This window comes from Tachysurus vachellii, chromosome 1 (assembly GCF_030014155.1).
Source record: "Tachysurus vachellii isolate PV-2020 chromosome 1, HZAU_Pvac_v1, whole genome shotgun sequence".
NCBI lineage: Eukaryota > Metazoa > Chordata > Actinopteri > Siluriformes > Bagridae > Tachysurus > Tachysurus vachellii.
In genome coordinates, this window is record NC_083460.1 from 13,590,204 (window position 1) to 13,605,828 (window position 15,625).

Here is a 15,625-nt window from a genome sequence, read left to right on the forward strand (position 1 = left end):
ATTGTGTATTCTTGTCGAACTCTGACATCATTAGCCTTCATTAGCTGCATGCAAGTGGCAGTAAAGTGTCCTTATTACCCCTATAACTGTCTGTTCATCCATTTGTTGATGTGATTTTGTTTTTCAGTGTATTTTTATACACCAATAAATAAACAAATAGTTGTTCATTTGCATTTATTTATTTTATCAATTTATTGCCGGGGGCACGGTGGCTTAGTGGTTAGCACGTTCGCCTCACACCTCCAGGGTCGGGGTTCGATTCCCGCCTCCGCCTTGTGTGTATGCAGTTTGCATGTTCTCCCCGTGCAGTTTGCATGTTCTCCCCGTGCCTCGGGGGTTTACTCCGGGTACTCCGGTTTCCTTCCCCGGTCCAAAGACATGCATGGTAGGTTGATTGGCATCTCTGGAAAATTGTCCGTAGTGTGTGATTGTGTGAGTGAATGTGAGTGTATGTGTGTGCCCTGCGATGGGTTGGCACTCCGTCCAGGGTGTATCCTGCCTTGATGCCCAATGACGCCTGAGATAGGCACAGGCTCCCCGTGACCCGAGGTAGTTCGGATAAGCGGTAGAAGATGAATAAATGAATTTATTGCCTGAAATTTTAATATATATGTTGTTGGTTAAACAAACAAATAAACAAACAAACAGATACATAAATAAAAAGAAATAAATAAGATAAAATAAAATAAAATAAAATAAATAAAATTTGCAGTAGTGATTTCCATAAATAACCAGTAAAAAAAATCTGGGTAAAACTAGAAAGATAAACAAATCATTAAAAGTGCAAATTGATTTCTTTTTTAACCTTTTTGAGAAGCACGATGCCCTCCTGCGTGTGTCCTTCGGTGTAGATGTCGAACAGGGAGCTGCCGTCTCCTGGTACGACTCTGTACTCCACCTCGGCGTTCGGCCCCGTGTCCAGATCGTGAGCTTTAATTTTCCCCACCGAGGACCCGACCGGCGCTGATTCAGGAACTCGCAGGTGAAAGACACCTGGTACCAAGAACCAAAATCATGCTGTGATTCAGAGGAAGAGAACAAACCTGTCACTCAGGATAACACATAAAAAGGATCGTAGCGAGAGTCTGGAGGTAGTTAGTGCTCATTATCCGCTAATCACTTCAGCAGCTCTGGCAGAGCGTGCAGCCGTTGCAATCACATTTGCAAATCCGACAAAGCTGTTTGTATTGGTGTCAGCGAGACCTCCAGCTGGCTTAATCATGGACAATCGTGGATCTAATGCCCCGAAACGTGCCGGGTTTCTCTTTACGGCGGATTCTTCTTGTACACAAGGCCCTTTCTTGTTAATTACAGCGTTTAAGGATTCAAATAATTGCTCACGGCTGCTTTCGATCAGTCACCTCTTGTTCTTTTAAGGCATTCTTATATAATGCTGAATGTACAAATATTTAAAGATCTCTAATGGGATCAGATTAGAAGTCACTGGGGTTTCAGTGACTCCCCAATCAAGTGCTGTGGAGAATTATGGGAAATAACCGGTTATGGAAGGGAATTTAATGTTAGCTGAACTTAGCCAGCCATGAGAAATAGCTTTCTCAAAATAGCTTTCAGAGTCTTGAAGAGTCTTTATAAAAACTTCAATTCAACTTCAATTAAAAGCTAAAATATATCATGGATGACGTTCCCATAATTACGTGAATTGATCACTGTAGATATCAGACCACATTCCAATGGATAATCTATAAAATTATTAAGGACCCCAGAGAATTCAGATCACTCCACTATGTCTGTCTGTCTTATGCATTTCAATAAAAATGACATCAGATTCTATTCCAGTAAGATCTTATTGTTCAATAATATTTCAATGTTCCAAAGGAGAAGCCGTTAATATTTAGTAAGAACATCAGAGAAACCCATTAAAAATTATACAGGACCCAAAAAAACCCCAAACATAATGACATATGCAATGAATAAGCCATAAATCTTCACTAAGGAACAGAAATCAGACCATATTCTAATACATAACCCATAAACATCTCTGAGAGCATAAGAACCAGTGACATTCCCACAGAAAACACACTGAACAATTATGTGAAATTTATTATAATCATGAAATAATCTATAAATTTCATAAAATTAGTCAAAGTCGAGAAATCTTTCCTTATTTTTTATGTAATCATTTCTTTTTCCTAAAGCCAAACCACCATGCTAATAAAAGCTTTGAAAAGAAAGCCCTTAATTGTGAATCAAGTCATTTTTACAAATAAACCCCAGTTTTTCTTCTGTTAAAAGAATTCCTGGAATTTATTTATGCATCTCATGTGCAATCTAAATAAATGAATAAAATTACATTCTTAATACAATCAAAAATCTAATCTTCGGTTAAAGTAAAAATTGATAAATGTTTGCACAACGTTTATTTTAAAGCTTTAATTTAAGGACATTGGACAAGGCAAGTTGGTCAAATGGGCGGAGCTAAACCTTCAAAATTTCAGTTAATGCATTGTAAGTGAGCGAGTGTATTTAAAGTAAACCGAAGTGGAATGAACATGTATTAAGTAAGTATCCTGTAGCATGTCAGGGGTTCAGTCGTAGGTACGTGGTGACGTACTTTTAGCAAACCTTGGCGGATTATCATTGACGTCAGTGAGTGTGATGTTGACGGTCGTGGTTCCAGCCAGACCCCCCAGCTGACCCCCCATATCTTTGGCCTGGATCATGACCTGGTACGACTCTTTGATCTCCCGGTCCATGTTGGGTAACGCAATCCTTATCACACCTGAGCACACAAGGAAAGATAAAGAGGGGATGAGAGAAAGCAGGTAGAGTCGCTTAGCTAGGCAACAGTTTACTCAAATCCAATTTTCCTTTGATGTCTGAGCAGAGATGAAGAGATACAGGTTTTAATAGCTCTTCATTAATCAATGTCCCTAAGAGTCACAACGTAAAAGGTGAGCATTTGACATTCCGCTAAAGGCTAATCTACTGTAATAGTTTTTCTCTGACAGGGAGCACCTTTTGATCAGAAAAATGCAGCTCGACAAAATGCCAAAGCGAGCCGTAGTAAAAAAAAGAGAAATGTTTACTTCTAGACTTGGAGGTTGGAAGATTATCAGAAACTGCATGCAGGCTTTTGATCTCACATCCAGACTTATTAACATCGAGAAACCAAACACTATAATTACGTTTCCTAATTACAGTCAGTCACAGATCCAGCCTTGTTTTTATGATGTAACGAGGCAGTAGAACGTGACGTACCAGTTTTGGGTTCTACAGAGAAGTAAGGCTGGCCGTAGAGGACGCTGTAGACGATGTGGGCGCTGTTTCCATACGTGGGATCGTCTGCATCAGTGGCTGTGACGCATGTGACATACGTGCCTGTACAAACACACATGCGGACGCTCGTTAGAAATTGTTTATAAGAAAACGTGTTGTGTATTTCTGTAACATCTGTGTAATCAGCACTGACAAGCAATTTACAACAGATCATGTGGTGAGAAATCATCTCCAGATGATTTGCACCAGACACTTTGATTTGCAATAAAAAAAAAACATGTTTTTGTTTGTGTTTCATCTCCTAACTTTAGATATGTGAAATAAATTCTTTTAAAAATGAGAGAAACAGTGACACTTTATATACTAAATATATAAATATTCTATATACATTAATAATTAAAGATTGCTTTGAAATTGATTTGTAACTAAGATAATATATTATTAAAAGAGATTTTTTCTTTTACAAAATAAATGAAAGCTATTGACAATAAAAATCAGTAACAATGTCATTATATAAGGAAAGATTTGCAGGATTATTTAAGTTTTATTAGTATTAATTTAGTACACTTTTTTAATTAAATTTTAACCTGACATTTAAATATGAATACATTATATATAATTTTAAACATTATTTAACAATTAATGAGTTAGATTAATATTAAATTAAACTAACTGTTATAAAATTGTGCATTCACTTTAAACAATTTATTGACCAAATCCTTAATTCAGCTGTTACCAGATTCTGTCCCAGACAGCGTTTGAGGCTACTATGAAGTATTTTGTATTTCAGTAATTTTACTGTAATTATTCAGTAGACGTAAACCACGGACGTCCTAAGAGGCCATGCATTATTGTATTATTTCTTTCTTGTTTTTTCTTGATCGTGACTTAATTTTCTCAGTTTTGTTATGAAAAAAATTCTGAGAAACTTAAGACTTGATCACGAGAATACAACTTTTTCCATGTCGATATCACGAGAAAATTGTTGCTATAACGTGAACAAAACTTTTGTTACATCGATCATAATAAATAATACATTTTTAATAAGAAAAATAAGAAAAAAGATAGAACATAAAGATAAGATAAAAAATAATTATTAATTATTAATTAATAACTGGGGGCACGGTGGCTTAGTGGTGAGCACGTTTGCCTCACACCTCCAGGGTTGGGGGTTCGATTCCTGCCTCCGCCTTGTGTGTGTGGAGTTTGCATGTTCTCCCCGTGCCTCGGGGGTTTCCTCCGGGTACTCCGGTTTCCTCCCCCGGTCCAAAGACATGCATGGTAGGTTGATTGGCATCTCTGGAAAATTGTCTGTAGTGTGTGATTGCGTGAGTGAATGAGAGTGTGTGTGTGTGTGCCCTGCGATGGGTTGGCACTCCGTACAGGGTGTATCCTGCCTTGATGCCCAATGACGCCTGAGATAGGCACAGGCTCCCCGTGACCCGAGGTAGTTCGGATAAGCGGTAGAAAATGAGTGAGTGAGTGAGTAATTAATAACTATTAAAAAATGCATTCTTTAGATATATAGAATCTAAAGTCAAGTTTTTAGCAACCTCTTGATTGATTGTCATTAACCATGTGGAAAATTAGTTTGAAAGGCTTTTACCATTAAATATTAGTCTGGAGAAATAAATGGCATAAGGTAAAACTGGATTATGTTCCATATGGAGCATATGGTTAATGTACTTATAGAAGAATATCTCTGAGATTTTAGTCCAAATCTGTCATTTTACTGATCTATAATGGGTAGCGCTGGAAAGATTATTCTGTATTTTACCTTTTATAAAATGAGCAGTGGAAATAAAATGAGCTCCAGGTTATATATATATAACCCTGAATCCACTAAATACAGTATGTATTTATATGTAATAGACATAAAAACTACAGGATGGAGCATAAAGACAGTCCCATTATAAATTCTTATCTCATTCGAATCAATCAGAAACACCACAGTGCTAAATGTTTTCCATCTGATTACACAACTGCACTGAAAATCCTGACATCCGTTAATTGTGTGCTTCCAAACGCAGCAACTTCCCTGTTTAATATTTATTTCGCAATATTTCGGCAGATTGTTTTGTCAGTTGGGAATTGTTCAGATATGTGTTCGGAGAAATGTTGTTAATAACAAATGAATAATTGCTGAGCTTGGAAGATTTTCATCGCAATTTCAGAGCGAAAAATAAAATCATGATATAACCATCAAGAGAGTATGTGTATGTTCAGACGTTCTGTATCAGGTACATAAATATTATTCTTTATTCTCTATCGTATCTGGCCGGTATGACCAAAGTTTGGTCTTTGAAGGTTAAAAACATCAAGGTTAAACAATTTTATGAATTATATATTATGCTGAACTGCTTCTTGAGAAACTGACCGAGAAACTGAATAAGGTTCTTCAAAGTGTTCTACATTTTAATGTTAGAAAATTTATATAAAGTTTTAAAATATATCACTTAAATAAGTATTAAACACGTCACCATTTTTCGCAGTTAATATATATTTCAAAAGGAATGACATTTTCATCAGATGTCGGTAATAACCCAAATACTCCATACATACATTCATTCATTCATTCATTAATGTTCTACCGTTTATCCGAACTACCTCGGGTCACAGGGAGCCTGTGCCTATCTCAGGCGTCATCGGGCATCAAGGCAGGATACACCCTGGACGGAGTGCCAACCCATCGCACATCCCACACTCTCATTCACTCACGCAATCACACACTTCGGACAATTTTCCAGAGATGCCAATCAACCTACCATGCATGTCTTTGGCCTGGGGGAGGAAACTGGAGTACCCAGAGGAAACCCCCGAGGCACGGGGAGAACATGCAAACTCCACACACAAAAGGCGGAGGCGGGAATCAAACTCCCAACCCTGGAGGTGTGAGACGAACGTGCTAACCACTAAGCCACCATGCCCCCCTCCATACATACAAAGAAAACAAAACAGTTCAGAAATTAATGTCATCAGTATGTTTTTCAAAGATAATGTTGCGAAAGTCTCTGTGATTTTACCCATCATGACATGTTTCTTGTGTGACACCTTGGAAATGAGACATCTTTTTATAGGCCATCAGTTGGGACTGAACCAACTGATATTAATTTCCACCGACAAGGGCAGGATTGGTTTCTAATTACTAATAGATTTCAGCTAATGTTTTGGCTTCCCATGCCTTTTTTGCACCTCCCTTTCTTCATGTATTCAATATATTTTCCTGTGTTATTTCATTTTATTACACATAACTCAATTCCTGAAATTATTTGTTTTGCTTTCTTTGTGTGTATGGATTACTTGGGTTGTTACAGACATCTGGTGAAAATTTTATGTCAGCAGAGCTTTAGAAATATATTTACTGAGAAAAATGTTGATGTTTTCAATGCTTGTTTTAAAACCCTTCTAACGGTGTCGAAATTCCGATCATCTGAATCTGAAGTAAGCCGTAAAATTACGTCCATTATTGTACGTTCGAATTTTGCTAGCTGGAATGTCAAAATAGCGATGCTCCTGTCCTCAAAACATCTTTTCAACCTGATAGAAACTTATTGTAACCCACAAATTGTTACCAAAAATACTTTTAAGTGAGTGTACGACCAATACGACACGGAGCGCGGCTGCCAGAAGACTACACGCTAGGGAAATGAGGAAGTGGGTCAATAACGAAGCTCCGGGTCAATACTCAAGAAGCTGCTGCAGAGCGCTCAATGAGAGGACGTCTTTAAGTATCAGTCCGCTCATTAATGTTTAAAACACTAACGATCGTACTATGGATTATTGTGTTGGGAAAATACAGCTTATTGCTATATTTGTAACCAATATATGTTTATTATATTTGACGTTGGAATCCCAACAATTAGGCAGTAGCAAGCTAGCTAACATTATAGGCCAGGTTTGATAGCAAAAAACAGAATGATTAGCCTCTGCCTTATATTTGTGCTTCATCATCAAGCACCAATATGCCATGCTAAATATGTCAAAATAAAAAGCCACACTCTAGTTGGGAAATGTAGATATTTGACGGCTGCTAGCAGCCCAAAGGAATAACAAAGTAAAATATTTTTATAAAAGATTCTCTGACATTGGTTATGTGTAGGAGGAGCAGGACAGAGAGCAATTTCCAAACAATGACTCTTCTTGTTCTGATTTTGACTCTAAGGCGACATATGAAATACTTCTTCTCCTTTTTCTCTATTCTTTCTTTTGTGAAAGAAAAGGACAGTAAAAGGACTGCTCACAAAGTCCTTACTGTTCTCTGAAAGGCGGTGATGTTGTTTGACTTAAATAATTCATACCTTCAGAAATAAAGATTTGTATCTATTTTGTGAATAAATAAAACACAACTAAAACAAGGCCTCTTTAATGATTCCGCTGTTCAGGATGTGAACCTGGTTATTGTTGTATCTTTATTGCTGAAAAGCAATTCTCTCAGTAAGTTTGTACATATGTCACTGGAATAAAATATGGAATTAAATTTAATAGAACCAAAAAATGGATTTCACAACAAAGCCTGGAAAAAATTATTATGTGTTTCATGGAAGCAAATTTCATTTACACTTATGTGAAGAAGCTCAGCTTACCTACAGGGGACATCTCAGGGACGCTAGCCACGTACGGACCCTCCAAGAACTTCGGCTCATTGTCATTGATGTCCTGGACCTTGATGATGAACGTTGACTCGGGTTCGAGAGCATTTCCTGTAAACACATCCACAGCCTGCGCCTTCAACATGTAGTACGGCTTTTCCTCACGGTCCAGGCTCCTCAAGGCATGGATGTCTCCGGTGGTGGGCTCGATAGTAAAAATAGAACCGACTCCTTCTCCAGACAGCGTGTACTTCACCAAGTTATCTCCTCGATCCAGGTCACTGTGTAGCTGCAAGGTTCATCATAATGAGACAATTCAGCGGAAATCACATTACGCTGATGGGGAGAAGCAGAACAAAAAGATGCTCACAGCTAACAGTCAGCAGATTCATGAGCTGGCCAAGGCTCATTAAGAACAAGGATCATCAAAGGATTCTGTCCTCAACCATCATGAACTGTTGAGATGGGATTAAGTTAAGATGAGCAAGTCAGTGACTCTTTAATCAGGACACTCTTCGAAATTTTTGGTAAAGCTTTCAAAATAAAATCTGTGAAAGCTCAAGCTTTGTAAATGGAGCAGAAAAAAAATCACACACCCACTACTGACTTGTCAGTCATGTTTCCTTTCAGTTTAGAAAGTTAAGGCTTTTCTGCTAGCATTACTGTGTTGTACAGAATAACGATGCTACACAGAGCATTTGTATAGACTTCTTAATCATTCACACATTTTCATTAACAGCTTTATAGTGGTCAGGGTCAAACAGGAACACATGCTGGACATGAAGTTAGTCCATCACAGGACACCATGCACACACATTCACCCGCTAATTCACAACTAGGCACAACCTAGGTATGAGTAACCAGTCCACGCACAGGAATGGTTTTTAGAAGTGGGCAGAAACCTTAAGAAACACAGGCAGCCACTGAGAGCAACATGAGAAACGTAAGATGCCACCATAGTTCATGGAATTGTGAAGAGGCAACAATACCTACTGTGTCACTTTATATTCAAACACTTTGGTCATATCTGGCATAGTGCTTCAAATGAAAAAAAAAATCAGGAAGAAGTTCCTCTACACAAAAAAATGTCCCCGGTCTTCACTGATAACTGGTCAGGGAAGATCCCAAGCCTTTCTTTGTTATCTCTGGGTGTGATTATGTCCTAGATGGGATGCCAGTCCATTAGAGGACAAGACACAAGCTCATTTGCACCTACAGTAGGGGCAGCTGGGTGTAGCTAGGCTATTTCACACTCAAGAAAATTTACCCTGCTGTCCCTGTAATATAGACATATTTCTCATAGGATCCAAGCCCAAAAGATCCATCCTCGGTCACGCAACAGTTCCACATCAAATTAATAAATATATCCCATTCACTAAAGCATAAAGGACTACTGAATAAAGAATTAATTACTTAGCCCTCTGAGCTGGCTTTATGGTACAAGATAATCCTTGATTCCTAACAGGGGGATAAAACAGGCTCCATGTTCCACTTTATTTATACGGTTAATCTTTTATAAAGGACATCATTATGGTTTGGGTTGCAAATTGAGCACAGACCTCATTCAATCTCCATTCACACTGCCGAGGATGTCAGCTGCCAGTGTGTTCTTGTGAGATGCTCTTAGGGTACACTGGCTTTAGTCTCTTAATGATGCTAGCATGATTAATTTTCATTTTAAAGGTCACGCTGAGAGAACAAATTGTCCTGCTCAGATAATCTATCCTTAGTGTAAAAGGCTGATTGCTCCTCATATGAAAGCAATTACATACACTTTTTCATTTATATTCCATAATTAAGGATCAACCTGCTTGAGTCATTCCAAGGGTGATCCTGATTCGGTTAGCATGTGTGTTAGCAGATCACCTCAGTTTAAAGCCTGTTTTTTTTTTGGCTGATTCAGCCGACTCTGTCCTTGTTGCCCCCAGTTTATGGATTTTTAGGGCAATTAGAATCGACACTTCTAATTTCTCGCATCTCAATCAGTGCAAGTTGAAGTGTATTGAATATTTGACTGGATGCAGTCGTCCCTCAGGGAAAAGGTTAAATCTAGGACAATGTTCCTCTAGCAGAATGCTTTCAAGTAGAAGTAGTGGCAAAGAACTATTAATTATCCCAAAGAACCATGTTTGCTGTGAGTGTAGGAGTGTGGATTGGTCAAAGGCTCAAATCTGAATTAATCTCAACATGCGCCAATAAAAACAGATTGGAAATTAAATACCAAAAGAACATGAAGTACATAAAATAAAATGGTGGACAGATTTAAGCATGTTTTTAAAAATGTTTCTGCGCTGGATTTACCAATTACAGAATGTCATGTTGTGGAATGTCCTTAAAACATAGAAGCTAGTTCCTGTTCTCATTTACATCATAGCAGCTATAAACACTCCTTTCCTCATCATCCTTTCTTTTATTACTCTAATAAGGCAAAGTTTGCCATGTTACCAAATAACCGTTAAGTATAAACTTTATGGGGGGGCACGGTGGCTTAGTGGTTAGCAGGTTTGCCTCACACCTCCAGGGTTGGGAGTTCGATTCCCGCCTCCGCCTTGTGTGTGTGGAGTTTGCATGTTCTCCCCGTGCCTCGGGGGTTTCCTCCGGGGACTCCGGTTTCCTCCCCCGGTCCAAAGACATGCATGGTAGGTTGATTGGCATCTCTGGAAAATTGTCCGTAGTCTGTGATTGTGTGAGTGAATGAGAGTGTGTGTGTGCCCTGCGATGGGTTGGCACTCCGTCCAGGGTGTATCATGCCTTGATGCGCGATGACGCCTGAGATAGGCACAGGCTCCCCGTGACCCGAGGTAGTTCGGATAAGCGGTAGAAAATGAGTGAGATGAGTGAGAGAGTATAAACTTTATATTACAGCTTTACATCAGACCGTGATGAAGAACTGACACTGAAGACGTCTCCTTACAGCAAACTTCACCATATCAAGATTTTTTTGTTATTTTATGTGTGGAGCTCTTAAACGTCCAAGTGACTGAGCTGTTACTATGGAAACTATTTGATTGAACACATTAATATCAATGTCATTTGTCGCTGCTGCTCTAAAAAATGTATCATTACCTTCTGATCAGTCAGAATCATGGCGCTCAGGATAAGGCTGTAATTGAGGTCTGTTACAAAATGATACTCATCAGACCCCCTACCACCATGAGAACTAACAGACTGCTAAGCCATAATAAGCCTACACATTTGCATTTCTAGTGTGCAATTATATATTATAGTTTTTCTGGCAGTCCTGCGATTTTTAACTCACGTCCTTCAAGTCACTATTATAGAACCTTAATCACTGAGCCTGCACCACTGCCACTCTTCCTCAGACTCTCAGCATGGGGTAAATTTACCGATTATTTAATTGCACATGCTGTGCAATATAATCACACTCTTAAAGCACTCCAGAAGTACACGTCTGAAAGTTTTTCTCTGTGCAATCTGGGACAAATCCTCCAAAGCTTTTCTGCTAGTTGTTTGGTCTTGATTAGAAAACGGATTGATACCAACATGTCAGGTCACGGATTAGTTAGAAATACCGAAGGAATGAGTCTCGAGTAGAGTCGAGTTACAGTGGAACTGAACTCTGAAGTTGATTATTTTTTCTTGTAATGGCAGAATTATTTCTCTTATACTGCAGCAATGTGGCATTTTTAATATATTAAAGAAGGACACATCATCTTCCTTGTAACTATGCTTGTTTACCACCAAAACTTTTTTTTTTTCTGTTTTTGCCAAACTAGGCACTGGAGACTCCTTCCATAAATGTGAAATAAAACTCTCCTTTTCTAAAACCGTTTACATGAAGCATTTGCCATACAAATCCCTGTAAATATTCTGCTACTACGGAAACAAAGTACTTTCAAAGATGCTGGTACTGAAAACCAAACAGCTTTAGAGTTCATATTTTGTCTCATCAGATATTCGCCCTGTTTTCCTCATACAGAGTTTTTTTTTTTACAGAATTCACGCAAATTTCTGTGAAAAGCACAATTACACTTTTTTCACTTCTAGTTGTTATAGTTTTTTTTACTTCATCCCATTCTCTTATCAAGTCGTATAAAATGCTCAGATTGCCGAAAATGGATTACAGCGAGGTGCCACCTTTGATCACATTTCATATTTCACTGCTGCTTCCCTCGACTCTGTTTCTTCTTTAAGGTCTGATTGCTGAAAATGTACCATTCAAATAAGAATAACTGGAGTCAAAAGATCTGTAAAATGTCAATTCGGTGTGTTCATGTATAAATTACACACACCACGTTAGCGTTCAGCGGGAATTACTTGCGGATTGGATTTAACCTTTAAGGAAGAACATGAGTTCTTGACACTTTAATAACTTTAAAGCCATTTGAGTTAGCCACATACTTTGTGTTCTTCGAAAGTTTGAGCTTTGTGGAAATGTGTTTGCTAAATGATTCCATGTGGCTCTTTAAGCCTACATACACGATCAAGATAGGAAACCTGCAGTGAAAGTAGCCTCACAGACTCCATGGCAGTGAGGAGATTAAAAACCCTCAATCTTTCATTCATTATTTAGACAAATAATATTCTGCAGAATACAAAGCATGCAGCCCCTAGACCTTGTGTACAAGTCCAAATTGAAAGCATGTATTTTAAATTAAATTAATCTACTGTATGGACACAAATAAACCAACACACCAAGGCTGTGACCAGCTCCACTTGGGTTTTTACCTGCAGCCGTTTGCACCAGTTGAGTGTAAAGTCACTCCTAAATTATAAATAGCAAAGACTTTAAAAACTAATGTGCTGTGGAATGTTTTGGTGCAGCATAAATAAGTAAAGTATGTTATAAATAGTATAGTAGTTCATATGGTAATTGAAAGATGATCAAAGTGTGCTGCATTTCCCCACATTACCACCACAGCCAATCAGAAACATAGGTCTTATAGGAACAATAAGGAACAATAAGTAGTTAGCGTCCGCCTTTCTCATTGGAACGGACATCATCTACGCTGCGCCTTTCGACTTTGATCCAAACAGACGTTTCTTTACCATAAACTCGTAACAAAAATTATCAGGTTTCAGGTTTGACACGGTTTCACACGTGTAACACAGATTAGCTTCGGATTAGTCGGTGTTTCCAAAAACTTGCATATTCCTGATTTTTATGAAGTGTTTCCAGCATCTAAGAATTTAACTAACTAACTAGTAAAAACCATTCTTGCATCAACCAGATTGCATTTCAGCTGATTTGTGGGAACATGCTCTCCTTGTGGTGCTTCACATAACCTTTGAACAAATGAAACCAGTTCAGTGTCCTGAGTTCCTGATTTGTCCACCGCTGCTGTTAAAATACTTCACAGTTTTCCTGCATCAACCGTATATGCAATCTGTATGCAAATTTATCAAAGGAAACAACTCTGAACTCTTTGTGATCACACTCTGTGGTGTGAAGTTCACCTTAATTATTAGAGAAAGTGTTCAAAGTTTGCTTTCACACCTCAAAGTCATTGCCTCATCCAACTTTCCAATCTTTGATCTTCAGCCATGTTATAAAACGAATCCAGGAGCACCGACTGCCTCCTTCACACTCTGGAATGTTCCATCTGATTCCCTTTTAACCAGGTGAGAGAAGGATGAAGTTTTTTGAAGCCTATCAAGTGAAGATTGATGTTGTTTAGCCGCCAGCTTTCTCTGGGTTAAATTGATCAGCGATTGAGGGCCGTGACTTCTTCTCTTAACTTGAAGGACGAGTTGATAACCCGAACAAAACCGCTCAGCAATCCCTCGTTCGCCTCTGACACGACTCCACTAGCCCCAACGTGATGGTTCAATTTAACCGTGATCCCATTTAAGCTTAAGGTACGGCTTCCTCAACGACCGAGCCTTGATATTCAATTTGGAACATCAGAGAGAATAAAATCCCTTTAACCCGACGCCTTTGCGCTGAATGCACAATCAATGCTCTCGATGGCTACAAGTTATACCACCAAGTTAGCCTGCCATAAGCAACGGATAATAGCGTATTCCTCATGGACAATTAGACCAGTGTGGTCAACATAAATCAGTAAGCAATCACCAAACACAATCCCATATAGTCCTCCTTTGGCCTTTGAAATTTCACAGGCGTTCACAGACTGGTCATTTTTAAGACCAGTGGAAAAACATCAGCATTCAGATGTTTTTTTTCCACTAGGCAACAAACCGATATTTACAGATCGACTGTTATTAGAAGGTGTTATTTTGAGGAACTGTTTAATAAGAAAGCTTAGGAAAAGACCAAACAAAAGGAAAAGCACATGTCTCAGATGGATCTGAGCTTTACATTTCATTACGGAGTGAAGTGATGCATACTTATGAACCTATGAAGGATTGGGGATTTGTATACAAATCTGTCATGACAAATACAAAACTCACAAAAACACGGTCAGGCTGATTTACTGACGGTGTCTCTGAATTATTCTGTCATCTATATGAGCAATAAAACCCCCACAGAACCACAAAAACAGAGGGTGGAGTCAAAGCTAATAGATGTATTTCAAGATATGATGACCTGAATGGAAAATATTATATTTGTAGGTATTATAAATCATACCAACTGGCTGCTGTTTGAAAGAAAATGGCACTGAGTGCCCTCATTACTTTGTTTTTCTTTGTTTTAGCTGCGCATCAGTACCAGTAGGTGTTAGCTAGTTAGCATCATTATCTGCACAAGAGTTAGCTACATGATTTAAAATATGCCTCTGTTCATACATTTCAATGTGTTTACATGTTAAGCCAAGAGAATTGTTACTAATTAATTTTTTTCTCTTGTAAAAATGTTTGTATTGAATTATTACCAATCTTTCTCCTGTGCTACTAATGTTAATTCTCACTGCTTTTTTTGTGATAATAGTAAAAAAATGTCTATACTGTGTGTTTACAAAACTAAACAAACCAAAATGGGGTGAAGGGATGTCAGGGGCGTGTCTATAAAAACATCCAGATTGGACCTCAGTTTTCCGAACGTATTGCCAGTGATACGATATACTGATGTTGACACTGTTTGCTTAAACCCTTATTTTGATTATGTTCCGAATGTCATGAAATAAATAAAATTGATTTTATTACAACAAAACTCTTGAATATGTGATTTACCTTTCCAACATATTGTGGTTCAGACCCCATATATTCCTCTAGCACAAAAAACTGGTTCCACACCCATCCTCGTTTGACTCTCTGAACGGCAGCCATGCCGGGCTTCCTGTGGTCCCTCAGGGCCCCATGATGCTCCTTTCCCCACCTGTGCATTGGAGAAACAAAGCTCTTGTCCAGGAGACACCAGAGGAACAGCAGCACACAGTTCCCCATGAGCATTGGAAACCTTTCTTTGTGGACCTTCAGCTTGGAATACTAAGTGACTCTGCGAACTGGAAGGAGACGAGCTTCGGATCCAGGGTAAAATACGCCACAGTGCTTCGATGACATTGATGAAGATTCAGAGCAGCTTGAAATTGTCCAGTGTTCTACCTGTAGGAAAGAGGAGATTACATGGATCAGAACATTCCCGTTCCAAATTTCTGTGCACGTCCAGGATGATCTATAGGGTTGTTTGGATCATCCATATGTATAGAGGAGAAAAGAATTGGATGTCTTGTCTGTAATGTCCTATTCTGTTTTTGTCTCTGAAGCAGTAAAGTGTATCTTTTTAGCTTCTTGGATATGATGTAACTAAACAGGGAGCATTTTTTTTGTAATTTTTATGGATCACAGCACAAAAGGAATTGGAGCAAACTCAAGGATAATTAGCGCTCTTGAATGTAACTTTGAGAAGCTTGAGAAATTTTAAAATAGGAATAAAT

General features: G+C 38.5%; 1 protein-coding gene across 2 annotated transcripts in view; it reads right to left on the reverse strand.

The window, feature by feature from the left end:
• Positions 1 to 15,140, reverse strand: part of cdh12a (cadherin 12, type 2a (N-cadherin 2)) — a 37,535-nt gene extending 22,395 nt beyond the window's left edge. Inside the window, exons 1-5 of one of the 2 annotated variants that reach the window (XM_060859278.1) lie at positions 14,922 to 15,140; positions 7,821 to 8,115; positions 3,220 to 3,339; positions 2,573 to 2,740; positions 806 to 993 (exon numbers count right to left, since the gene is read on the reverse strand). In XM_060859278.1, the coding sequence (XP_060715261.1) occupies positions 806 to 993; positions 2,573 to 2,740; positions 3,220 to 3,339; positions 7,821 to 8,115; positions 14,922 to 15,140 (990 nt within the window). The remainder of the gene's footprint in view (positions 1 to 805; positions 994 to 2,572; positions 2,741 to 3,219; positions 3,340 to 7,820; positions 8,116 to 14,921) is intronic. The other variant, XM_060859362.1, reaches the window with a different exon arrangement.
• Between the last annotated feature and the right edge of the window lie 485 nt (positions 15,141 to 15,625).